This window comes from Mugil cephalus, chromosome 16 (genome assembly GCF_022458985.1).
Source record: "Mugil cephalus isolate CIBA_MC_2020 chromosome 16, CIBA_Mcephalus_1.1, whole genome shotgun sequence".
Lineage (NCBI taxonomy): Eukaryota > Metazoa > Chordata > Actinopteri > Mugiliformes > Mugilidae > Mugil > Mugil cephalus.
The window spans coordinates 17389680-17415998 of record NC_061785.1 but is presented as its reverse complement, the minus strand read 5'-3'; the positions used below and the strand labels follow the sequence as shown (position 1 = coordinate 17415998).

The following is a 26319-nucleotide window of genomic DNA, read 5'->3' as shown; positions in this document are numbered from 1 at the left end:
CTTTAACCTGTGAGCCTCATTCCAGTAGCAGTAACCACACTATCTAAATTATAAAGTATGCTGCAAATAAGAATAAATGTTATGGAATCCAACAAGGGCCGACTGTAAACAATATTAAAATAACCCACTTATTTTTTTCTTTTCTTTTTTTTTTGTCCCCAGAGCAACGCTTAACAAATAGTATTAAATCACTTCAGATCTTCCCAAATGAATTCTTAAAATGCACAAATATTGGAAATGTCAAAGTAAACCAGAGAAATGTGGTGGCGTCATTTCACAGCATGTCCTCTTATCCGAGGTGCCTCCGTTTTAAGCATCTTTGCCAAAAGAGTTTGTAGAAACAAAACCAACGTGCAAACCGCAGTCTACGATGAGGTGAAGTTGTTGTACAGCTCTTTATTTATTGAGGTGGTGTCCTGAGTGTGTTGTTTCTATTTGCTCCGCGATCTGCTCACGCTCTCAGTCTCCGCCCCTCCTCTCACCAAAGTGTTTAAAAATCATCACCGCGGCTCTTGAATGCGACACAGTTTCACAATCAGAACTTTGCGCTCGACGCCCTTCGCCTGTTCCTCTGAGACATCCGAGGCGGAAACCATGGCCGCCGGACCCCCTGTCATCATATGGGAGCACGAGGTGCGGCGCTTGTTGCATTACAGAGAGCTGGTCCCCCGTCTGGAGGAGGCTTTGGGGAAATTCTCCAGACGGGACAGCGCTGAGGTGGTCCAGCCGGTGCGCACCACGGTTTCCTTGCAGAAACACCACGGGTAGGCCCGCGCACCTCATTCAATGACGGATAAACATTAACAGCCTGCCGATGGCTCACACTCGTTGCTTATTTTTTTGCAGGTTTATGGGGCTGATGCCCACATACATGGAGAAAGACGGACTCCTGTCCACAAAGTTTGTGTGTTTCTATAAGAGGGAAGACGGCTCCACGCTGCCAGCTGTTCAAACCACAGTGGTGCTGCTGGATCCAGAGTACGGGAACGTCAAAGCCGTGAGTTAAAGCTGACGCGCGCATTGCTTATAACAGCATAGAGTTCACAAAGTTTTAAGAGCTTCACTCTGACGCATGTGTTCGCCCTGCAGGTCATGGATGGAGAGGTCATCACGTGTATGAGGACCGCTGCAGCCTCAGCCATCTCTGCAAAGGCACTTCTAACTTGATTTAAAACAAACAAAAAAACATCCACAGGTATATTTCACACTGCTACACTCAAAACTCGCAAACTAATCCCATGGGTCTGTCTCACAGCTGCTGATGCGTCCTGGAGCAGAGGTTCTGGCCATTTTGGGGACCGGAAGACAGGCCCACAGTCATTATAATCTCTTCACTGAAATGTTTCCTTTTAAAGAGGTACAGGAACAGAGTTACTCTTTGATGGTGATCGGACACAGAGTTTTATCCATTTCGGACAATGTAAATTGGTTAATGCAGCACAAATTGGACAATTGTGGATTTATAAAATGATAATGAAACAACAGCAAGTAGAGGATAGTATGTCAGATACCCCAATTAACCCCAATTAACATTTATATTCAGATTCACTGATATTTAATGAAGTCCCTTCTTCTCTCTCCTCTCTGTGTATTGTTTACTTTGCCACTGTTGCTACACAATCGGAAAGTAGAAACTTTTTTTTAACATTCGTCAGTGATTTATTTTCATTAATCCAGCCACGTCTGGCTTGTAAATTAACTTTTTAACTTCTCTTGATCGCCCCTCCTCGTCAACTTTCCGTGGGTCTGGCCTGGAATTTCTGATCTGTGGAGCTGGACCCACCAACCCGCCCTAGGGCTCGTTGTTCACAGTTATCCCTTCCTATCTGAATACAATAGTTCTCTGGCTGCTTCTGCTTGTGATACCTCGTGTATTTGCACATCATGCCAGCTGACTCACCACACTCAAAGCTCTGTTTGCAGCAGGGGCTGCGTTTACTTTTTGTCACATCAACGGAATCAACCACTCTCCTTTCTCGGTGATTACAGTTTCACGTACTGTTTAACGCCTGGCTGTTCATAAACCGTCTGGACTTTCGTCTCAGGTGAGAGTGTGGAACCGCTCGAGAGAAGGAGCGGAGAGGTTCCTCAGGTCGGTCGGCGGCGCCGTGACGTTATGCAGCTCGGTGGAGGAAGCGGTGAGAGGAGCGGACGTCATAGTGACGGTGACCAGATGCACCGAGCCGGTGCTTTACGGTCAGTGGGTCAAACCCGGAGCCCACGTGGCAGGTGAGAGGAAGCCAGAAACATAGACATAGACACAGAAAGTTTGAAGGATGTCATAACGAAAGTGAAATGTGTTGCGGCAGCGGTGGGAGCGTGCAGGCCGGACTGGAGGGAGCTGGATGACGTGCTGATGAAGGAGGCCGTGGTGTATGTCGACAGCAGGGAGGGAGCGATGGCGGAGTCTGGCGACGTCATCCTCTCTGGGGTCAGTCCGTCGTTGTGCTTTCATAACCGGCTCGATGAGACAGCAAGAGCTTCCTGACAAATACCTCTCGTTTTCAGGCTGAGGTGTTTGCAGAGCTCGGAGATGTTATTAATGGGGTGAAACCTGCTCATAGAGAGAAGACGACCGTGTTCAAATCCCTCGGTGAGTCCTGCTTGATGGAGGTAGTCTGCACGTTGATAATTTGTCATCGTGGTCAGAATAACCATGTTTTTTTTGTTTTTTTTATAAACAGGTATGGGAGTTGAAGATGCAGTGTCTGCTAAGCTGGTGTTCGACCAATGGAAAGCCAACACCAGCCAACAACCATGAAGTGGTCACGCGCTCTAATAACGCTTTTTTTTTCATTTAACAAATCATTGTGTAACTTCATTTACTAGACAGAAACACAGATACCAGCCTCACCACAGAACTGTAGAAATCTGCCGTGGTCAGTTGGTATGTTGATGAATTGACAGCAAAATGATTAGCAAAAATGTGATGATTTAACGAGCGATTTAAACAAAGCTGACGGGATCTAAAGCTTTGCTAACAGCCCTGTGAGGCTGTGTTTGCTTGCAGATATTTAGGTGGAATTTTAATAAGGATCTAATCATTAGACTTTCCAGCTGGAAAGTTGTGCAGGCAATAAGAGCTCAGCAATTTCTCAGACTAAATATTTTGATGGTTACACTTGGAATGATTGACTCGGGCTCTTGAGAATTGATGGATTTTAACTTAACGCTAACAAAGAAATGGCCTCAGCTGAGAAAGAACAGATTTCCCTTGTTAAATTTCTACCCAAACATCCTGTTGACATATAAGTGTCATGTTAGATTAATATGTAATCGTGTCATATTTCACCAGTTACCACAAATCAGTGCAGCTTAAACACTAACATATTAATTTATATTATTCATATATTAAATTACAAACACTCATAATGCAGGCTGGCACGTTTCTGTTTGTATTTTTTAGGTGTCTCACTTGGTTCAGAGAAATTTCACATTTTTCTAAGTTTTTTTTATATAAAACATGAGGAAGTGATCACTGGTTGTAGACTCACATGAGCCATTTCCACAGGTCGTTGTGTGCAACAGAAGATACAAGTCACAGCGGGATTTTCAGTGAATGTATTTGCTTAAAAAAATGCATATTACTATGTGAAAATTAAACCACATTTAGTAAGAAAGACAATTAGAGTATGTTTCCTCTGTTTCACCACTGAAACACTGATAAAATGATGAGCTCAGAGTTAGTGGTTCACCGCGGCAACCATGCTATTTGATCGCTGCTCACATTGACGTGTATATCATACCTGTGAAGGTATCGTGTTGTACAACAAACGCATGAAAAGAAGTTCTTCAGATGTCACCAGACTGGCTCATAGACTTCATAAAACACAGTAACAGATGGAGCCAAGAGAAGGAAGTTACCTTCAACAGCTCTATGACAACATGAGCATCACACACTGAACAAAATGTCCAAAAACGTTCTGAGCACAATTAAAATGATGGATAAACTTAATGGATAAAGAAAGAATGGACAAAAATGGCTGCACAGTTCCTTCACATGTCCAGAAGTTAGTTATAAAATACTTTGTTCACTAAACACATAGTGAGGAAAAAGCGTTACGTTAAAAAAAATCTGGTGGAGGCTCCTTAAAATGCTCACTCCATGTACTTCAGTTATTATTACGCCTCAGCAGCTCCTACACTTGTTATATTTAAAGGTTAAAGCGTTTACTCGTGACTGCAGTATGATATGTCGCACAAGTTCAAACAAAATTAAAAAGAAAGAACATTTTCATACTACAAACTGAACCTCAGTCTAGTCAGATGTAAACAAAACGGTCTGTCAGCAAATATTTCACAAGAAACTGACAATCGGTAAAAGGAAAAATCGATTTTTTTTCTCAAGTGAAATTTCTTCAAGGCAGCAGGAATCTCTTAGTGTGCAGGATCTCCTTCTTTTATAGAGTTAAATCTATCGTTGTTTTATGATAAATTCAAGTAGTGTTTCTTCACAAGATCAGATAAAAAAATTACATGCATGTTGTTTCATAAAATCCTCCCTAATGAACCCCTGATCCTACATCAAACCCACCCTCCTATTCCCCAAGGCCTTAACAAAATCACTTCATTCCTGTCAGTCTGAAAGGACTGAACAGATGTAGGCAGCTCACAGAGACACGTCTGCGCTGCTTAAATCTGAGGCGTCTTTCAGGCGGACGTCTGAACTACCAAAGCTTCTAAGTAAAGCAAGGACACGGGGTGAACAGGTATTTGGGGGAACCCTGCTATCATCTCGTTCCCCCCGAGTAGGCGAGTTCAGACACCGACTGTTTCGTTCTGCTTCCCGTGGTTCTCCTTTACAACAGTGTGCACTTCCTCCTCCTCTTCTTGACAGGCGGGGGGCACAGGACCGCCCTGATGGCTTCGTCGAAGACTGTCTTAAGGCCGCGCTGCGTCAGAGCTGAGCACTCCAGATATTTTACTGCACCTGTCACCACAGGAGAGAAGCCAAGTAAGAGAGCAGCTTATTTTTGATTGTGTGAAATCAGCTTAGACTACGTGGGGTTAAAACCTGTTACACAATTCAATAGTAACTAATGAAACTGTTCATTTGTCCTGTTGCTATCACACCGTCAAATTCTTTCAAATCTACTTAAGTAAAATGTAAAGCCTAAATTAAATTCACAGTTCAACAGAAAGTCTACAATAATAATGATAGTAGCTTCATTATGCCGCTTATTGCTATAATTAATTTGGAATATAAGTGGAACGTACTGAATTTACATGTCGCTGTTTCAAAAATATTTTTTTTTTTTAAACACAGTGAAATAATAAACAACACTTTTTAATTTAAATATATAAATAAATGGTGTAGTGCATGTGCCGAGCTATTACTTATGTCCTTAGCCATGGCCAAGCCCTGTGGGTAGAGGATGGGCGAGAGTTTCTTCTCTCTGAGCTTTTCGATAGTGTCCTCGTCTTCTCTCAGGTCCAGCTTGGTGCCCACCAGGATTACGGGCGTGTTGGGGCAGTGGTGTTTCACCTCATAGTGCCACTATAGGAGGGGCACAAGGGTTAGGACAAGGAATACAACATAAAATGCTGCGTTGAATGTCAGCGAGACACTTAAAAGATTGTTCACTATTTTCTGGTTCTTATCCTCATAGGGCATATTGTAAGAGACTAAAAAAACAAGCCACAAAGCAGCACCATGCTCTTCAGGCTATAGGACTAGTCAGAGCGTTAGTTGTTTAGTTGTCTGGTTTCTGTGCGTGTTTGTCCGGCACGTAGTCGATGTCAGGTGATCTCTTAAGGTTCAGGGAGGGGCAGAAACATGCTGGTTGTTAAAGGAAGTGGATGTAAAATTTAACAAGTCGATGAGGGCAGGGTCAATGAAAACAGGTCCGTGGTTCCGAGCAAGCACAATCACGATGCACATTTAAGGAAATAATCTGATGGTTTGGTTATGTGATGATTTTTTTTGATGTCCATACTTTCAAATTTAAAAAATGTAGCCGCTGCTAAAAATAAGTTTTCCGCGTAAGCTGATCATTTAATGGAATTTAACCTGAGAGAGCAGACTGTTCTCACCTTGGCACGGACGTTTTCAAAGGAAGCCGGGCTGACGACTGAAAAGCAGATCAGGAACACGTCCTGAGGAGGAAAAAAAAACAGATGTCAGTGGGACATAAAAAAATGTAATCAGCACTTTGGAGGAAAGAATAATTACAACTCGACACAAAGCCTACAGTACTGATTAACAGACCCCGAGTGTGAAGATTAACAAATTTGGTTCCTGCTTCTTGGTTTCACGCAAAGTGACTCACTATCAGTTCCTTGTGAGTCTTTGCCACAGAAACCAGCTTATTGTCAAGAGAAAGAGGTCAAACAAGAGCTGCTTGTCGTTTCCTCCAGCCGCCCTCCAGACTATAGGTACCGTGGATACAAGGCTCTACTCTGCTGAGGGCACAGTCTCCGTCTTATGCATTAGAGACAAGTGAATGACTCCAAATCAATGCCGGGTATGTGACAACAGTGTTCATGTTAACACAGTCAAGTTGACACACATCCGCACGGGACAGAATTGTACATATACATATACATACTGTCTGTGGGTAAGACAGTGGCCTGAGCCTGTCGTAGTCCTCCTGCCCGGCTGTGTCCCACAGACCCAGGTTCACTGGTTTCCCATCCACCATCACATTGGCAGAGTAGTTGTCAAAGCTGCACAGAGGAAGATTGATATTCATGCATCAAAAGAAACAAATATCCGCCTTCTTTCATTTTGCCGACAGCTGGTTGTGATGTGTTACTCACACTGTGGGGATGTACTCTCCAGGGAAGGCATTGGTAGTGTAGCTGATGAGCAGGCATGTTTTGCCAACAGCCCTGCGAGGAGAAAACGGTGAGAAATGAAGACCGTGGTTTAATTTTCTTCTCACAGCCTCAACAGCAACAGAGTGTTCTTCAGCAGTGACACGAAAATAACTTAATTAATAGCTGGTCATTTCAATAGCATGTAAAGGAAGTGAAACCTATCCAGTCTGACAGGTTCGCATGTCGAGTCAGGCAAGTTCAATCTGAGCTCTTGATGGTTTCAATAAGCTGTAAGAACCGTGTTTTTCAAATATAACTTGGCAACTGAAAGTCAGTGCTGCTTTAAATGTACCCAGCGTTGACATAGTTGTTTCTATATAAAATGCCAGAAGAATATAGGGGGAATAACAAATACTTTAAATATACACCGAAAGAGCTAAATCTGAGCTTCATGAAGCTCCGCAACAGCACCACAAACCACATGCTCCAGACTGATAATCCGTTTTCGATTAGCACCTGTTCATTGAACATTATCACGGTCGTGAAATGCGATTCGTGGCAGCACTGCTATGAAAATGCTCAAACAATTGTCCTTTCAGGAATATGAAATGTTAAATAATAATAATAATAAAAAGACACGGATATTGGGTTCTTTCTCTGTATTAACAAAATAGCATTTATCCATTTGTATGTATAGAATAATTCTGTATTGGTTTTAAAATGAAAAACCTCCTTATATTTAAGGAATGCTAATAATTTTGTACTAAAACCTTTTCACACTGGTATGAGAAGAATAAAGTGAAAGAGGGGCTGAGGCATTTATTACAGTTTCATACATGAGTGCATTTAGTTATTTACTTACCTGGGATTCTTCTTAAAATTTTGATGGCTATAAATGGGATGGGTTTTTCCCTCATAAACCAACTCTCTTTGATTGTTTACTGACCTCAGCAGACTTCTGATTTAGTTTGCCGTAGTTTTAAGGCCTCAACCAGTATAGGATTAAATTAGTGAATTGTGGCTGTGAGGTTCATAAAAAAAAGCAAACCAACCCCAAAACTTCACAAAGGAGGAGACATTAAACTTATAAACGGCTTGATTTAAACTCACAGACCCATTCAGTCACACCTAACCGGGGCATGTGGATAAATAGGTCTGTGTGAGCCAGCTGGGCTGCAGAGAAGACACAACAACAGCTGTCGCTCATGTTGCCATGTTATTTGAGGCTAGTTAGCCGCTAGGCAACTGTTGCTAACTGGGTCAGCTCAAAAACTCTGCTAGCTTTTTATTTTCAAGTCCAAGTGTGAAATAACAGAGGTCAAAGCGAGAGCAAAAAGAAAAAACATTTCTCAACTTACCCGTCCCCTACTACCACACACTTTATGGCCTGCATCTGACGACTCTCCAGGCGTTACAGCAGCAGCAGCTCGGTTAGCTTAGCTTAGCTTAGTGGCTAAAATGAACCGGGTACTTGTCGCCTGAAAAGTAAACCCTGAACAAAGTGAACGGACCTAGACTGCGGTTCAAAGGGAGAAGGAGTTTGGTTGCACCAGAAATGATCCTGCTCCTTCCCGGCAACACCCTAATGAAACTCCAGAGTTGTAAAGCAAACAGAGAACACCCAGAATAAAAAAACTCCGGAGCCAAGATTCAGGGAAAAACGCCCACAGTTGGGAAGCTCCCTGCAGGTCACTGCCGGTCCGGCCTAAAGCTGCCACCTGCTGGTCACAAGGATATTATACAGTTTCAGTCACAGGTGTGAACTCGGATAAACCTAGTCTCAAATGTCAAAATAAATATCAAATATGCAAGAAATAGAATATATTAGAGCATATGTTGTATATGACACAATAAATATGGATCTGCAGATATGTGATAACATCAAATGTATGAATATTGTGTAAATCTGTAATATAAGACAGTATATATCTGAAATATTTAGGATATGTAATTTGTAATATATATACGTTATTAAAGATGTCATACTGTATGAAGTACCAGCAAGTAGTAGCAGAGCAACCACGTCCAGTATCGTATAACAGTACCTTGGAATATATTATTTATTTAAATGAAACAACTAAACATTACACGAGCTGCTTTCACGTCCATCGTTTACATCATTTAAGATAACAGCAGTTTTTTTTTTTTTTTTTTTTTTTTTTTTTTTTTTTACAAAATCCAAAAGACTATTCTTTTTTTCTAGACTTTTGCAGGGCTTCAGTTATACTTATGACTTGTATGTCTCCAGCTCACCTCTGTACTTCTGAAATACTGACTGCAGTTTAGCATGTGGACACTAGAGTGCAGTATTACATGCTATTGTACATTTTTGGAGTTCAATTAAAGATAAGTCAATAATTCAGCATTTTTACTGCTAATATGAGGGGGAGTGTGGAAAATATAAATTCTCTCTCTCTCTCCTTTCACCTCCCCCTCTCCCCCTACAAAGTCTCTTATCGTCACATTTTCTTCTCATCTGGTTTTACTTCCTCCATCAATTAACCACCGACTCCATGGCAACCATGTCTCTACCCACACTCAGTGGCGACAGACATGCACACACATTGCTGACCCTGATCCTGGATTATTTTAACCAGCAAACAACACACTGATAGAATAAATATCGCCACTGAATAATAGAGGAGACAGCTCAGTGAAGGGTGAGCAAACCTGTCATCTGCGCAGCGGGGAGGTTGTAAAACACAGCAGAAGGAGTCACACTGCAGGATATCTGCATGTCAAACTGACAAAAGACACCATATGAAAAGTATTCCCTGAGTAAATGACAAATAAAAAAAAATGTCTTAGTTTCAAATGTTTGTTTCGATGCAAACAAGCCGCATCTCCATCTGCTGCTTTTATAATATCCTGCTTGTCTCATTTTGTCTGGTGCACCGAGGCAGTGTTCATCCTCCCTATTTTCAGGACTACCTACTGAAATTACACAGCGCACATGGCAGCGGTTCGTCTGCAGATGATCTGGCCTCTCTGGACCTCTGTTAGAACAATTAAGCTGTTATTTTTGTTCGCATATCAACGTGCCAGACTTACCTTCACCAACTTTCCGGTCTTACTGCCAAGTCAGCTCCTGCTGGGTGCAGCTCCTTACCGAGTATTGATTTTTGGATTCTGGCTCTTGGCAAGAACGTGGATAAGTGTGTTGTTCCCAAATCAAGCTTTGATCTGTTTTCATGCTCTGCATATATTAGTTTTTTTTTCCATCTCGTGTAGCTTACATTGTTATCCTCTGGAAAAAAAAATAAAAAAATCAATATGTTAGAGACTGATCACATAAAACGTGTCAGTTAAGACTCAGCAGACGGCAGCGGAGCCAGCGATGGCAGCAGGGATACGTCAGGGATTGAGATAATCTTTTGATTAAATTATAAATTACAGTCCTGGTTTTCTTCATAGTCATATTGGAAATCCTTTTTTTATACCTGCACTGTCTTAATTTATGTACAGTTGTGTGTCATGGTTCTCTTTGGAAGAAAGGATTTGAACAAGAGTTTGCATCAGGCATGAGGGAATCGGTTTAACTGCTATTAAAATGAATCCGGTTGAGTCTTGAGTTGAGCAAAGACACCGGTCTCCCTGGAAGTGCGGCTCGGAGACGCATTTCGTCGAACCATTACGCTTTAATAATAATCCCCTACATTTAATGACCCCTGTCTCTCATTTGCGTCGATGGCGAGCTGCTGGCCGCCACCGGTTAAACGCCCCAACGTGCTTTGGCACAACAGGCGTGTGTGGGGAAAAGGCGACATTTTCAGCGGAGAGCGAAAGCTAAATGAGATGAACTCCTTTTCTCCCATAAAGCAGATGGCACAGCCCAGCTGAGGCTGCTGCTGCTGCTGCTGCTATCTCTACTTCCCACATGATCAATGTGAACCTCTATTCTGCATCAATAGATAAAGCAGCTATGAATCATTCCGCAGCAGTGGCAGCAGGGTTTTCTAAGAATTTATCTGTGAAACCCAGTCCGATTAGGCCGTTGCGAATGTGCTTTTTGATACGGTGGTACGGTTTTTACATCGCAGCAGCTTCAAAGAACAGCACCGTGCCACTTGTTGAGGTCGAACTTACCCTTTCACTCTGCAGATACACACACAAACGCCCACGTTCTAAGGTCAGACAACGCGCTAAAATCCCCCTGAAAATGTCTCAATAGAAGGAAATTCCCTTTTTACTCTTTGAACACTGTCAGCTGCCTCTAGGTGAGTCCTGGAGGCTTCCTCAAGCAGCTCTTTTTCAGCTGGATGTTGACAGAAGGATTCACAGTTTGCTCTCTCTAAACTGGTTTCAGGCAGCGCCGCGCCGCTTGTTTATCAGCCGGCAGATGTGAGGCTCCCTAAAAATAACCTGCAGCCTTCAAGGAGCGCTCACTCTGCGTGGACAGTGACATGCAGCATAGCTTCGGTGGTGAGATCAAAGAGGACCCCAGCGTCCAGTCTTTTTTTGTTTTTTTTTTGTTTCCGTGATCACACCGACAATAGAGCATGAGTCATTTCGTAATTAGGTTAAATCAGATGCAATGGTGAGTCACATGTTGCTGCAGTGGAAGTGATGGGAAGTTTCCAGACACCCGGGGTCAAACAACAGCAAAATGGCAGCACTTCGCCCCCCCCAGCTGGAAAGATGTCCCACATGTTTCCTTTTGTCCACCACCCCCCGGCTCTCCGCGTGCACTTCTTCTTCTTCTTCCCTCCTCGCAGACAACGCCTGCCTGACTTTCTCGACCGTGTGAGGCAGGAAGTGTGTCACATTACTCGTGTGTTTGCGTTAGCAGGAATGTGCGGGGGACTGCTCGTGATGGTTTTCACAGGATCCGGGAGTCCTTCGGGCAGGGGCTCGCACGCCGAATGATATGCAGCCCCTCCATCCCCACTTGTGGAGTGCTTGTAGAAAAAGTAAATTCACTAAATTAGTGGGAGACTGTGCGGCGAGAAGCACCTTAAGCCCAGGTTCTAAACGCGTTCAGGAGAAATGTGTCCTTCCGTGATTCAGAAGGTCTTAATGTGCCAAACAAACATGATGAAGGGTCGGGGAGAGACGTTAAATAATCAGCATTTCAACCATGCAAACCGCTGAAGCTCTGATGCAACCTCATTATAACAGCATGGGTCATGAAGCAGGCTGCCAGCTTACAACATCGCTGTCACATGAACGAAGCCAAGAGATGCACAGGAGTCATTTTCTTCTTGAGTGCAACTAAAACTCCTGGCTATAAAAAAACAAATAAATAAACTCTGAGAAGACAACGTGTGGATTTAAGGTGTGTGTTTTGGTGTCAGATTGCGTGTCTGTATATCCCCGTGTGTTGTTTCTGGATGAACTGTGGTAAGTACCTGTCTTTAGTGTGCATTGTTTCACTGTCTCACACAGGTCTCATTTCACACCTTCCATCGAAACCTCGTAAAAAAAAAAAAAAAACACCCGTGAGTAAGACCTGTTGCATTTACCGGCTGTAGGATGTAGTTGTAAGTGCGATAGTAACAGTAAGATGTTTCACACTAAATATAAAGTCTGACTCCACACATTCTGAAAGTACTGGTCTTATATTTCTGTACTGCGTTTTGGTGACGGTGGAATGTGGCATTGCAGAAATTGCCTCCAGAGCTACAGTTGTGACACATCAGCTTTATTTGTCGTCTAAGTATGGACACACATATAAGGAGATAGCTCTCTTCCTTTAAGCCCATTCCAAGGGAGCATACTTGGAGCAGTGGGCGGTTTTCAGGACTTGCTCAAGACCTAGTGGGAATCAGCCCTGTGACCCCACCTCACGGTCCTAAAGCTGCTTTTCTAAGCCACAGCTCCCAGCCATGCACCAGTATGGTTTACGGCAGCTGCAAGTAGCAGCGTGTGTCATGATTAGGGCCTCGGTGCCATGACTGCGGGTGCTTTGCTTTGAGGATGCGTGAACCGGTGCAGATTTACAGACTGTCACTGACTAACGTGGCCAAATATTGCTACCAGACTGACTGCCATGGAAGTATGTGGACATTCTCGTTCCCCAGGTGACCGTTCTGGCTGGACTTGTCGATCCTCTGAATTTTTGTCATGCTCCACCTGCAAGCAAAAACACTCACCAAGTGAATCAGTGCGTCTCTATTTATATTGTCATTGATGTTTCGATATTGTTAATTGTATCTTGGTGAGATGGTGCTGACTTTACAACTTAATACCAAAAGGCTTTGTCCCACGTCTAACGAGCTTATTGAAGAAGCTATATGTTGTGTAGCCTGTTTGCCAACAATAAAACCAGAAAACCTTCGAAGGGGCATAGTGAGCCTAGAAGTCCTTCTGTCCTGTTGGCTGAGTAAAATCCCATCTCCCCCCCTGTTATCCGTTTAATTTTTCTTAACAAAGGGACATACTGTATGAGCAAAGCGACACATCAGCCCACAGAATGTATGTGTGCTCTTCAGAGCCCGGCTGTAATCGGACTCTAACAAATGGGCCACTCAGCAAGTCTCTTGGACAGTTCGTGTTCTAATGCGGCTGACGTAAGCTCCCAGAGAAATATGGAGCTCGCTCAAGTTTTTTTTCTTTTTCTGCTCGCTGAATAAAAATATACGCAGGCACATTTTAGTGAGGTCAAGTATGATGACAGTCAGACAGAGGCCAAGCTTGTGCGTCATAATTAATGGTGAGCAGGCCTAGCCAAGTTTTACATTTGTCGTTTATTTTTTAAACTAACTTATTCTTCATGGTGAGACACACTCAGTTTGACGGACGAGATGCGTCCCGCTACGTCTCGCTTCATCTGGAAGACGAAATGCTATATTTCAAAGTGCGACGGGAATTCCACGTGGGAATAATGATAAACGTTGTGCGCGTCGCGAACAGCACATGAATGAAGTCCAGTCATGCATTTGGCGGAACTGCGTGATGAAAAGTGCCCTTGCCGGACTCCACCCTTTTGTCCTCCTGAAAGCTGGAAATGGAGCCTCTTCCTGCTCTGCGCCGGACATCTGCATTCAACACAGGATGACTCCTGAAACTCGCTTCCCCCGCCACAAAAATCCTCCTTTTCTGGTCTATGTCAGGGGGAGAGCAGCCAGAAGTACTGCTGAATGAGAGACGTGATGATAGAGCCGTCAATTAACTGTCATTTCTGTGTCTATTAAGATCCATATGAAACCAACCGCGGCGTCTGGCTGAAGGAGGGCCTCTGAGTGGGTGTGATGAGGAATTTATGGGAACATGCAGCAAATTAACTGTAACTACCAACGCGGTGGAGTCAGTATTTGTTTATGCCCGGAGCTTTTGAGGGGAAAAACAAGTGGGACCATTTATTTTCTATTTTGGGAAAGAGCGGATATTTTGTTTGGCATCATGTGCTGTCATCAAGTTGGAATAAAACATTTAAATGAGGAAACGCAGCGAAGCTCGTTCCAAGACCCTTCTCGTCCTGAAATATGCATGAAGACTTTTGTCCTATTTGCATGAAACAGAGAACTCCTCTACTTGCAGTATATGGATTTGAAGGACTGCTATTATGTTTGTGCTTTGCTCTCTCCGGTAACAATGAGGTCATTCTGCTGTGCGAAACAAAAGCTTCATCAGTTATGTCAGTCTGACTGCAGCGCCAGCATTTGGACTTCCAAAGCAACACAAACGTATTCCGATTACACAACACAAGGGAAACTAAGGGAGGGACCGGTGCGCAATTTCCCAAACCGGTTGTATAACAGTTTAAAATGCCACAAATTCAAACCCTCGCTGTTTCTCACTTCACTGACAAAGACCAGTTGATACAAGGAAGCTGATGGAGGGATGAGAGGGATCGAGGGGACGGATGAAAGGGAGGGGAGTGGTTGAATGAGGGGCAGTAACCCAGGGAGCGAGATTTGAGGATGGGGGCACATCTTTGGCTCCCTAATGGACAAGATGGAAGATGGAAGAGGAAGAGACGAGAAGAGAGGGACGAGGAGGGTGGGGGTCGAGAGATGAGATGAACAAAGAGAGTGGGGTTCCCTTTTAGATAAGAGTGGCAAGTGGAACAAAGTGAAGTGTGTTCTTGTTCCTGAACTTAAGCTTTGATAGCTTCGACGGTAAGACTAGTTGTAGAGTAAAAATATGTCATAAACACCTACGTGGCTTTAAATCATTACATATAAAAATAGACCCGAGTTCCTTCATCGACTAGCTGCGACTGTAAAAGTCACAATAAATAACCTTATATTAGCACAACACAGGAACAAGTCGTTGCTTTGCTCCTCGCTCTTACAGCAGGAATGATTGATGACCACACTGGGCAGCAGTAAACAAACGGGAAACTCATACGGTTCCAGTCCAATTCTCCAGTGAACCCTTCAGAGCTGGTCAGCAGTCTAATTTGGGACCACACGTCACCTTAAATTCACGTTCTGCAAGTGTGATTATAGTTTAAGTGTTCGCAGGAAACCAAAGGCTTCCACTGAAAATGACACTGCGATGAAGAAACCACTGAGATTCCAGGCAAGGTGAGCAACAACACGACCTCAACAACAAAAGTGGGAAAGTACAGAGTAAACAACAAACTTCTTTTTTTATTTGAGATTAAAACTGAGCCACCTGATGTGCAATTAACCCTCAGACAGGAAGAAGAGGAGGCAAAAAGATCTCCTTCTCTGACTCCACCACAAAGTCCACATCAGACTCTCCTTCTGAGGATGTTTCACTTTCACCTTCTTTTCTCGGGGATTTACAGGCCACATGTTTTCATTCTGAGCCTTTTCCACAGAGCAGAAAGCAAAAGGAGTAAAATTCCTCAAAATTATGGATTTTTGGTAGTTTTGTAAAGTTCTGAAGTGGTTTAAGTGATTTATGCAGAAAAAATCTGAAGCAAATATTAATCCTTTAAATTTTTCTAGCAGTTTTTGGACGTTTATGATACAAGAGGGTGGTAATTCTTTTCACAGTTTTCTGTTGACCTGTTACAATTATTATTATTATTTATCATTTAAAAATTTGTGTAGAGATAGACTTTGTTTCAAAAAAAAATGTGCCATCTGCACTGACACAGCCAAAATTGCAGCCAAATGAAGTGGAATATTTTACCCAAAAATGTCCCTAAGGCTGCCTGAGGGTAAAAATGAATGTGTGATCTTTAGTGGAATGTAAAAGCCTTCGGGGGATTAATTGCTATACTGTAAAATCCTCACATTCTCGGATGTTGATTCAAAGATATTCTTATCGTAATATGAGGGAGTTTCTGACTAGTCACAGAGGTCAGATTTCAAAATAAAGTGAGGGTGGAGGAGGACAGGCCCATCACATCACTTCCTGTTCTCCAACTTTCTTCCATTGTGTCCCCGCAGCGGTGCACAATGTGTCCCCGGCACGACTCCCTTCCTGAACTCCGGACCGTAATCCTTTGAATTCCTCCCGGCAGCAGGTCGGCTGGCGAGGTTGGGATTTTTGTGAAAAGGCCTCTGTGCTCCATGAGCTCACACGGGGCAGGGGCGGAGAGGAAGTGTCCGAGCTGGATTCCTTTGGCCGTGAATAAAAGGTGTCGTCATGCCTGCATCACCAATAACGAGGCAGATATACGATGTCGGAGTAAAAAAAAAAAAAAAAAAAAAAGAACTCTGTAATTGCCCGACATATTAGCCATTAACATCAGGAAGGATCTTTGGCAAAAAGCGTGGTCATAAAAGGATAAAATCTGAGCAACTTTTGGGAAAATCAATAGTGTTGAACAAAGTGATATGATATAAAATGACTGGCAAACAAATGAAGTGTGTGAACCGAGTAGCTTATAGAGATAAAATGACTGAATCACATCTGTAATAAAATACAAAAGACCCCTGTGACACATTTCTTATCAGGTTACCTCCACATTATTGATGAGGGGCATAACCCCTGACTGAACTTAATTAGCTTGTCCTTAAAGATTAACAGAGAGCAGAGAGCAGAAGTCTATAAAAAGCTCATGGAGCCACTTCTTTACTTAGGTTTCTTGGTACATTGAACACTGAGTAAATCAAACAGCAGCTTATGGTCAGTCTCTTTACCCTTGGCCAACAATAAAGTCAGGTGTGGCATCATGGCTTGTTTGGTCTATTCATTTAACACGTTAAAATACTGTATATGGCTGTTTATTTTATGGTTGGAGCAGCTGAAGCGGGGAGTTGTAAATTAAGGTAAATATATAAAACCAACGGCAAGATTGTAGGAAATACTGATCTGTAGTAAATGAAAAAAAAAAACTGTGCGATGCGGCGTAACTTTGTCACATTTTTCTTATTTGTTGTTATGTTAATTCTCACACAGCCTCACCATGAGGTCCGTTTGAAACTCTTCTGGAGGTCACTGAATTGCAGAAGTTCATTTATTTTTAAAGAGTAACTTTCCTTTGTAGTTGTTCTTGTATTTTGAACCACCTTCATTCCCGTTCACCGTTTTCCTCAGATCTGGGGGCGTTACATCAGCAGTGTTAGTCTGAGTCACATGAGGGCGCAGACATGCTGTGAGCCTGCTGACCTTCCAAATAAATCAGGCGTTTGAACCAATAATCTCTATCTAATTGGAAATAAAGGTGAACAAATGCTAAATCTACCTGTGCGTGACCTTCAAACGAGTAATAATTAACAGTCGGTTTCATTTTTAACTTCCAAAATATGTTCTTTAGTTAATATCGAAAATCCTTGGATTTATTTATGAGCAGTGTTATCTCCTAAGTGCTCCTTAAATGGCCCTCATTCAGATGTAACTATCAGCTCGTAAATCACCAAGAAAAACTACTATGGAATGAGACCACGGTTTTTGGGTTTATTTTTCAAGGCCTGCAAAGACAAACAAATATGCAGTTGTGGAAACGCTGCTAAACATTTTTCCGATGAGATGATTTCCTGGTAAATAAATTCAGATTTATTATTACTTGTTATCATTTATTACTAACTGTTCTGCTTTAAATGCCAAACATCTAAGATGTGTGACCTTAATTTGGATTTATTATCAATATCTGAGGTTTAGGCTTATCAGTCAATCAATCAGTCTATCTATAAATAATCAGACCAATTAAGGTAAGATAACGTGTACTTTTTATTTAGAAGCGTATAGGAAATTTAAATACAGCACAGTTGTAATGAAAGTTCACAGACAGAAACTAAATAACAAGAAGCCTTTACATCAAAAAAAGACAAAACAACAGAATATGTGGAAGAATAAGGCAATAAAAAGAGAATCAGCCACAACATTAAAACCACAGACTTGTGAAGTGAGCTTTGAACATTATTATAGACCAAGAACACTGCTGCCAGGGTTCTGTGCATCCTGGCGCCACGTGTTAATGATGCACATGCGCTTGGTACAAAGAAAATGTGATACATCAGACCAGGAAACATTTTTCCTTTGCTCCATGGTTTAGCTCTGATGCATATTTTCCCATTGGAGGCAGCTAGACAGTGAACACGGGTCAGAGTTGGTCATCAAAGTCATCACTTTTTCTTCCCAGTTTTAGAGATGTCCTGAACCAATCATCTAGCCACAAATGTTTATCCCTTGTTGAAGTCGCCCAGCTCCTTCCACATGTTTCCTGCTTCTAACAACTCAACTTTTATGGTGAAAAAAAAAAAAGGTTCACTTCCTGTCTATTATGCCCGATCCTCTGAGCCTCTTCAGACTTTGCATTAAGATCTGATAACAAGTGACCAGCTTTTAGGTAGTGTATTCAGACCTGGCATTTACATACGTCTCCAAATGCATCTTCAGATTTGATCTCAGTTTGGCGCTCTGTATGCAAATAAACTCCAACCTCATCTGGACCACACTAGAATATTGGAACAGGTCTGAATAGGCCCTCTAACAGCTGCCGCAGTAACGAGATAAGGGAGTTATTTTCTTCACCTGCCAATGGTCATAATGTTGTCTTTAAACCTCCCATGGAAGTAACATTAAGTACACCACCACAGCCCTAAAAGCCCCACTTAGGGCTCCCTTAGGGTACTGTGGAACACAGACAACATAACCTACACACATTGACTGTATATATTATGGACAAACCCGTCTTGACGTCACCCATCGGATTCTAAACCTCAAAAATGAAGCCCGAAGTGGGCAGAGTTTTTTTGCACCTCCACATGGCCTCCATCGCTCAGACCCGGAGGCTGACGCTTGCCTACACAAGTAGCCGACGCCGAGCCATTTATACGTTGGCAGTTTGGCTCCGTTGGTAAAAACGTCACCCTTTTTTGCCAGTCGGGTTAATTTTTGTTTCTACTACCTGCTTCTTTTTCAACAATAGCAACTGAAACTGTCGGCAAAACTTTGCTATAATTCCGCCCAAGACGAGTCGTACAAATGTACAAACCTTTCCTCGATGTGTTCCAGCTTTATTGATCTAAAACACGCAACAACCAAGCGGACTAGGTACGGCTTTGCAATCTGCTTTGCCACTGTGCGTTGTTAAATTTCCGGAGAGGTGCACGTCAGCTGCGGGTTTGCAAGGGGCACCGTGAGATTTCTAACGTGTGAGTGTGTTACAGAGTTCAGATAAGCAATGACATGTTTAACCTACACGTTGATCCTGTCCTCAGGCATGTACGAGCGTCCTCCTAATCCTAACAGAAAGGGGGGACTTCTTTGTCCGGGCCCCTCAAAAGTTTAGGATCGCCACTGACAGGAAACGCTGTCTCTGTTTATGTGCGTGCTCGCTCGCGTGTGTGTGTTCGTGTGCTATAGGTGTGGGGGTGTTGTGATCGGGGCGGGGCCTGATGACGTCGCCCCGGTTGCAGCGTAGCTAATGTGAATGCAGACGGAGGGAGCAGATGAGGATGGAGCAGCAGAGAGACAGAGAAGCCGCTGTCTCGCATCTCACCTCTCAGATATCGCCTCTGCATCTAAGGACTTTCCTTTAATTCACACTCAGGCCTTTTCTTTCCCCCTTTATCCATCTATTCCAACGCTGACATCTGCGCACCAGCGCGTTTCTCCCGTCCGTCTGTCAGCACCGGCTTCGTCTGCGTGTGACAGCGAAGAGAAAGAAAATCCCGTTTTCAAAACACTCTGAACATTGCATTTTTTTCCCCCCCTCGAGGTTTCACACCCTTTATCGGAGCCGGACTGCCAGGTCGCCGTTTCGGTCGATATGGATGAAGACAATCATGGTAAGGCTGTTTTTCTTTCCCCACATTGGCTTCCTCCCTCTCAGCCCGTGCGCAGGGATGGAGGGACGGTATGGATGGATGTGAGTCACCGCACACCGATGCGCGAAGACATGAGGCAGTCATGTGTCTTTTTTTTTCTTCTATACAGAAATACACAGAGAAAACAAACAAACATCATAGTCGGTTGTCGTTAAACCCGATTTAACACATCCATAAAGAATAATTTCTCTGAGCCAGTTGTTGCATGCTCTCATCCTCTCGGGTGAGATTCTGCTCCTCTTCGGGCGCGTTTAGAAAAACCTAACTACACAAAAACACATTTTTTTTCCCCTTTTTTTGTTCATGCATGCACCTTTTCCATCTGTTTGATGTCTTGCTGCGAGACTTTGAAGTGCCTGTCACTATCTGGCAGCGCCGTGTGAAGCATGTAAACTGGTGGAAATTGATAAGATATCTGACTGGCAGGCTTTCCTATGGAGGCTAGACCCAGCGGGCTCTACATCACCTGGCACAAATGTAGAAATAAAAATAGACTAAAATCAAGTCAGGCAACTCATGATCAGGGCCTCTGTGAACTTACTACAACTGTGCAAATCATATTAAACACTAATATTAATAATAATCATAATAAAAACGCATGAATTGGGACATTTAGCTGTATAAGGGTCATTTGAATTATGAGTTTGTTTGCAGATTATTGAAAAGGAGCTTAGTGCATTCTCCCAGAGTGCATCTGTTAATAACATCACAAAGTAGTTGGAATATTTATTCAAGAAAATGTCAGGGGGGAAAGTACAAAAAGTTTTGATCTCAACCTTGCTAGTTTTTGGAAAAACTAATGCATTCCCATATCACAGTCCTGCACTATACCTCTAAATCTTAGCTTCACGACTGTTCTAACGCTCAGTTTATGTTGAAACAGCCTCAGGAAGGTGGTCATTTGAGCTGTGGGATGGTTGTGGAGGATGTATTTCGTGGTGCTGTTGAACTGGAAATTAAAATTTGGTAGTAAAACATGTGTCGGTGCAACACAATACAGTTCAATAGTACTACAAACCACAGCCACAAAAATATGTATTAGAATCCATTAGTTTTCACCAGTGTACCTAATGAACCGTCAAGTGCATGTATAAGAAATGCTGTAGATGGGTGCTAAGTATAATAAGGTCGCTGTAAATACTGACTGTTAACCATTTTCTAAGACTCATTTAGTAATGCTGTCCTGATCCGTGCTAACGATGAATGAAGTCAGTGCCGTGCAGCTGCGCGTTGCGTGGCCCAGATCATTGCTCACACGGTGGCTGCGTCTCTGAGTCAGTTATTACACGATGGTGTCAAAGTGCGCGCATTCAGGATGCGTCCGAGCTGATAATCCAAACCGTCTTTGCGGGCTGAGGGCCCTGGAGGCAGTGTAGTGTAAACAAACGGCTACAGTCTGATAACAGTTTGTCAGTTATATTAGGAGATTAGCAGAACCAGGGGAGATCAGAACTTCCACTTCTTTTTCCTTCACGCCATTCCCACATCTAAACTGTCTGCATGTGAACCTTCATGCTCTGCTTTTAATTTGAATGGAAGGATATGACCTAGTTATTGAGGCTTGGTTATCACATGATTTCGTGACCTTATTATTCATTGAGATGATTTTCATACGCATTTGCCGTCTGTGTTCATGGTCTCCGGAGGATGAACACCTGAGCTTTTGGTTTCCTATTCCCACCTAGAGCCAGTTCTAAACATGAAATATGAAAACCTAATGCGCCGTGAAATTGGCTGAGCATATTCATGATTCGAGAGGCAAGAGCCAGTTGTATTTTTAGACTTGATTTTTCTCATTTTTTCCTTGTGTGCTTTGGTGGAGAGATCTAAATGTTGTTTCAGTGACTTGTTAGAAGGAATATTACTCTGAACTCACAGTTCAGAAATTGAACCATGTCCTCTTTTTAATCTGGCCCAGAAGATGTTGCTACGGTCGCATCATTTCCCCTCAATATCACACGTGCCATAGGAAGGAGAGCTGCTCACACAAGTCAGAGAGATATTGGCCAGAGAGACATGTGACAGGAAGTCAAGATAGCACAGAGGCTCTCTATCTGTGATTTAACTGGAAAGATATAACGCGAGCACGTGAAGATTGTACCAGAAATGTTAAGCTAATTAAAATCTCTTGATTGCTTACTCGCACTCTGGCGTCCTCCCGCTGGCGTGCTCACACATCACTTAACATTACTAACATGCACACCTTGATATGCTGGTGTCACAAGTCAGGCACTTGGTGCTATATCTGTCGCTGTCACTTACAGTGGCCCGAGTCAGACTTCATTAAGAGAAGCTCGTCAGCACAGAAATGTCCAGCAGGCGGTAACGCAGTGCAACACACCAAAAGAGTCATAGATGTGTTTTAGTTTGTTTGTTTTAAGCCTCAGTGCACCATGAAATTAAAGACCCCTACACAGTTTATGTCACAGTTTCAGCCTTTTATCTCAAGCAAGGACATTCTGTTAATGCACGTCAGACCACAAACAAAACAAATGGTGAAAACGCCCTTTTTCGAGGACTTTCAGCTCAGCGACTCTAAATCCACGCCGCTGCAAGCTGCGCTTCATACGTCCGAGATGCTATTTCGCACCCCAGCAAATGTGCACACTTTCCTCATTAGAGACCGCGTTCCCTCGTCTTTGTGTACGGTATGCATTGCAAACTGTACAACAATGTTTAGGCTACGATTAGTTCTGCGCCCGAGAACCAATGTGGGAAGGACAGGGCCAACAGATGCCGTCAGATTTTACAGGATTGAGAAAGTGTAGAAACTCAGCTTATGCTGAACTGATGGTCGAAGCAATAAACGATACTTTACGCTGATAGTTAATAAATGACAACTGGGAATAAGTTTGCAACACAAAATTATCACTCATACTAATTTGACCAAGCGGAGGATGGTCTTCAGGTGTGCCCCAAGCTCAGAGAGAATTTTATTGCGTTTGTGCTTTTGGTTTCACTGCTTGTTTCTCATTAGTGTTGTTTCTGGATGCAACAGGCAGCTGTTTACATCATAAAACATGTGCGCACTACTGTTTGTGTAGTGGATTGTTAGAGTAGATGGTGGAGCATTTAGCAGCTAAAGAGGAAGATATTTCCTGGGGCAGTGGGTGGAGACCAAAATAGAGCTGAAAGTAGTGTTTATGTGAGTTATTTTCATCACATGAACAGAAGTATCACAACAAATAAATGCGGATGTCTATCTGAATGCATAAGTAAGCCCCGTCAGCTTCATAGGGCGACAAGTCAGCGTTGTGTGTTGCAAAGTCCCCAGGTGGCTGAGGAAATCCAATAAAGCGGGTCTGAGCCATTATTTCAGACTGACATTTGATTTGATTGACATGAGGGCGGCGTTGAAACACAGAGAGCCAGACCATCCTGCACACAGAACCCATGCCCCTTTGGTTCACGTATCCATGCGCTGAATAAAACCATGAACAGTGCCACTGTGCATTATTTGTGGGCCTCAACCGTAGCATGGGATTCATTACTACAAGTTTACTGCATCCACTAATCAGAGTTGGCGCTTCTCTGCTCAGTTTACACGCCACGGAGCAGACAGAGACAGGGCCTGGCCTCGGAATGGATGAAAATCAGCAACAGGCTTGAAAGTGTTTTTATTACTCATGTGTCTATTTTTAGCATCATTGTATAGTTGGATGGAGAGGTGGAAAGAACGCAGGAGCAGAAATTGGCTGGGAAGCCGCTCACTGAATGGCTGGATGGACGCCATGGGTCTGAACACTTGGGTTTCTTGTATTTTCTTTCCTTATGGGAGCTCTGTGATGCATCAGTCAAGGATTAATGAGAGCTGAGTAAATGGCTGTTTTGGGGTATTAAAATGTTGAAATGAATTGAACTCAGATTTTTTTCCAACATCTTTAGAGACTCAAAATGCTGTGCAAAAATGTTTATAAGGTCCTGGGAGGCTTTCCTAAGCATTTTTCCTGTTGTGTCTCAACGCGTCAATCAGCATTCTACTCTCTATCTGACCGTGGGAAAAGTTGGATAGGAAAGGCCTTTCCTTCAATTCTCCTACTCTCGTTGGACTGAATGTGTGCTGAAATAACAAACTGTATCTGACTGCAGCCGTAGTGTTTTGTCTGTAAGGACGTGTTAATGGCGCACACATGGCTGCCTCCGTGCTGAATCACACACCCTGCCTTTGGTCTTCTCTTAAATAGCCCTTTCTTCTCTACATTTCTGCAATCATCTCCTCAAAGTTAATGGACATCTGACTTTGCAATTATTTCATATCATGTTCACCCCAGCAGGCATGAAACCCAAGATAAGATTTGGGGAAAACCTGAATCAACACACTGTGATTTCTTGGTGTGTAGGGCTGCAGTTCTGGGAGATTAGCTGGTAAGAAGGGGAAGTTGGTGTGATTGGGCTATGGACTTTGTGCCTGTAGGGTGACTATGTGGGAGGACATCAGGCTGTCACTTGGGGCGAGCTGTGCCTGTGCTGTAGGTATTTTTCGCCTTGCAAGGCTGCCTGGCTTACAGTAAGTGGTGGGTGCTGAGTGGCTTGACAGAGGCGAAACAGATCCCAGACATCTGCTTCTCTCTATGTCTGCCCACTCTATCTACCTGATGTAGTATGTTCCCAAATGCAATTTGGACTGAAACCATTAGTGAGTTAAAGCCTGTCCTGTCCTTAAAGCCTAGTGATGCCCCTGATGTAAACTGTTTGGGATTTGAACGGAAATAAAGCAAAAATGGTTGTCACTTTTTACAATTTGTAGATCTTCTAAAGTAAATTATAAATTATTAATAAACATTTATTTATAATTACTGCAGTTCCGTTGTCCAAGATGGAATATTGTGATTGAGCTAGGTAGTTAAACCTATTTGGTGTGTTGTATTACATAAAACGTAATGACAAATTTATATATCATGTATTTGCTTTGTTGACAACAGTTAAAAAAGAGGATTGAAATGGTTAGCGTAGCTTATTTTAGCTTGTCTAAGCTTAATTTATCTTAGTTAACAGAGTTTATCTGAAAGATTAGAAATAAACAGGAAAAAGAAAAATCCACCAACCAAACATTTGCTTCGACGATGGAAAGCAGCTGTTTTTCATGTTTTTGTCTATATGATAAGCTAAGCTAGCTAGAAGCTAGTCCCGCTATGTGAAACTAAAGGCTGAAATGTTTAGCTTAGTTTAAAGACAGCTGGGCTGTTGTCAACTCTGAACAGTTTTGGGCTAGCTGTTTTCCAATTTCTTGCCTATGAGTTAAGCTAACTGGCTGCAGAATGTAGTTAAATGCTGCCTTCAAAAGAAACATGTGAACTTGTGGTTATGACGTGGGAAGTCGTGTACACAAAATCCTTTTTGTTCAACTGGTTACATCAACTGTAAGTTGAGAGACTGCTGGAGCCCAGAAACCATTGACATTGACATTAACAGTTAGCAATTAACAGTTAGCAAGCTACAGACCAGGTATTCCATTGTAAAAAAAATTTAAATGTATAATGAAAAGATGAGGGAAATACCAATATTTTACTCATACATATTATAAAACTACAACGATAATATGAGGAAAATCTTATTCCTTCTCTTCCCCGCACCCCCTCCATTTCCTTACTTAGGCTGCCTGGTTGCTAGCATGCTAAATTGCTAGCCTCTGTAGTTTCTAGACATTGACAGTTAATGGAGAGCAGTGTGCTCATGCCTTACAGCTGTTACAGCTACTTGGATACCAAACATTTTGTGAACTCACGTCGTAATGAGTTCCATAAGAAGGTTGCATTATACTTTAAAGACGAGAATGAACATGATATTCTCATCAAAAAAACCTTGTACCTCCCAACTTGTTAAACTATTTATTTTAAGCTGACAGATACCAAACCTCAGTATTTTCAGTTCCTCATTGGCCGTAGATCCTTTTAAAAGGCTTTGCTTTCGTGTGAACATCACTTGTAAATTTCATGTGTTTTGTTCACCTGGCTGAATTTTCTCTGTGGTAGAAAAACATGCAGCCAGACACAATTCCCCTCTTCCAAATGCCCTACAGTGCCCCAGTAGCCTGAAATAAGTGTCTACAATGATTTAGGCAAATGTGTCTCTCATGTGTGTTGACGCACACGCCAAAAATGTGCAAATGCAGACTTTACGATCTCAATGGTTGACCCCGTAGGCTGGCTGTGTTGTTTAAGGGATTAGGGGTAGATTTGGAATGAACAGAAATTCATTTCGACTGCCAAGATTATAGGTTTTGTGGTGCAACATTAGGAGATTAAACATACACTACATTTTACCACATGTAACCAGACAAATACACGGAGACAACGGCAGCGCCCTGGCGCGTGACGTGCAGGGATTGAGTTGAGGCTTGTACGAAACTGCATTATTTAAGTGTTGAGAGAGGAGACTACATATGGAGCTGATTAAAAGAGAGACTGTGCAGGCTTTCCAACAT

The 26319-nt window shown here is 42.7% G+C and overlaps 3 protein-coding genes across 3 annotated transcripts in view; 2 read left to right on the top strand and 1 right to left on the bottom strand.

The window, feature by feature from the left end:
- Positions 1-508: 508 nt before the first annotated feature.
- Positions 509-3625, top strand: crym (crystallin, mu). The gene is made up of 8 exons (XM_047610056.1): positions 509-764; positions 847-997; positions 1090-1152; positions 1256-1357; positions 2046-2229; positions 2310-2431; positions 2509-2593; positions 2685-3625. Exons 1-8 carry the CDS (start codon positions 517-519, stop codon positions 2759-2761), a joined length of 1032 nt encoding a protein of 343 aa, XP_047466012.1. The 5' UTR covers positions 509-516; the 3' UTR covers positions 2762-3625.
- On the bottom strand, positions 3546-8460 carry LOC125023006 (ras-related C3 botulinum toxin substrate 1-like). Its single transcript, XM_047610057.1, has 6 exons — positions 8118-8460; positions 6760-6831; positions 6549-6666; positions 6034-6096; positions 5338-5497; positions 3546-4930 (listed from the first exon to the last, which is right to left on the bottom strand). The coding sequence occupies exons 1-6, from the start codon at positions 8150-8152 to the stop codon at positions 4800-4802; spliced, it is 579 nt and encodes a 192-aa protein (XP_047466013.1). The 5' UTR covers positions 8153-8460; the 3' UTR covers positions 3546-4799.
- An 11027-nt stretch (positions 8461-19487) lies between these two features.
- The window catches only part of cyth3a (cytohesin 3a), a 31501-nt gene continuing 24669 nt past the window's right edge, over positions 19488-26319 (top strand). The window contains exon 1 of the mRNA XM_047609161.1: positions 19488-19856. Coding sequence (XP_047465117.1) covers positions 19838-19856 — 19 coding nt within the window. The 5' untranslated portion in view covers positions 19488-19837. The remainder of the gene's footprint in view (positions 19857-26319) is intronic.

Coding starts and splice junctions, on each gene's coding strand:
- LOC125023006 (XM_047610057.1), bottom strand. CDS start 8,152: ATGCAGGCCATAAAGTGTGTGGTAGTAGGGGACGG. Junction 5,498..6,033: donor TTGAAAACGTCCGTGCCAAG/GTGAGAACAGTC, acceptor CCCCTCCTATAG/TGGCACTATGAGGTGAAACA. Junction 4,931..5,337: donor GGCCATGGCTAAGGACATAA/GTAATAGCTCGG, acceptor CTGTGGTGACAG/GTGCAGTAAAATATCTGGAG.
- crym (XM_047610056.1), top strand. CDS start 517: ATGCGACACAGTTTCACAATCAGAACTTTGCGCTCGACGCCCTTCGCC. Junction 765..846: donor TCCTTGCAGAAACACCACGG/GTAGGCCCGCGC, acceptor ATTTTTTTGCAG/GTTTATGGGGCTGATGCCCA. Junction 2,432..2,508: donor GCGACGTCATCCTCTCTGGG/GTCAGTCCGTCG, acceptor TCTCGTTTTCAG/GCTGAGGTGTTTGCAGAGCT.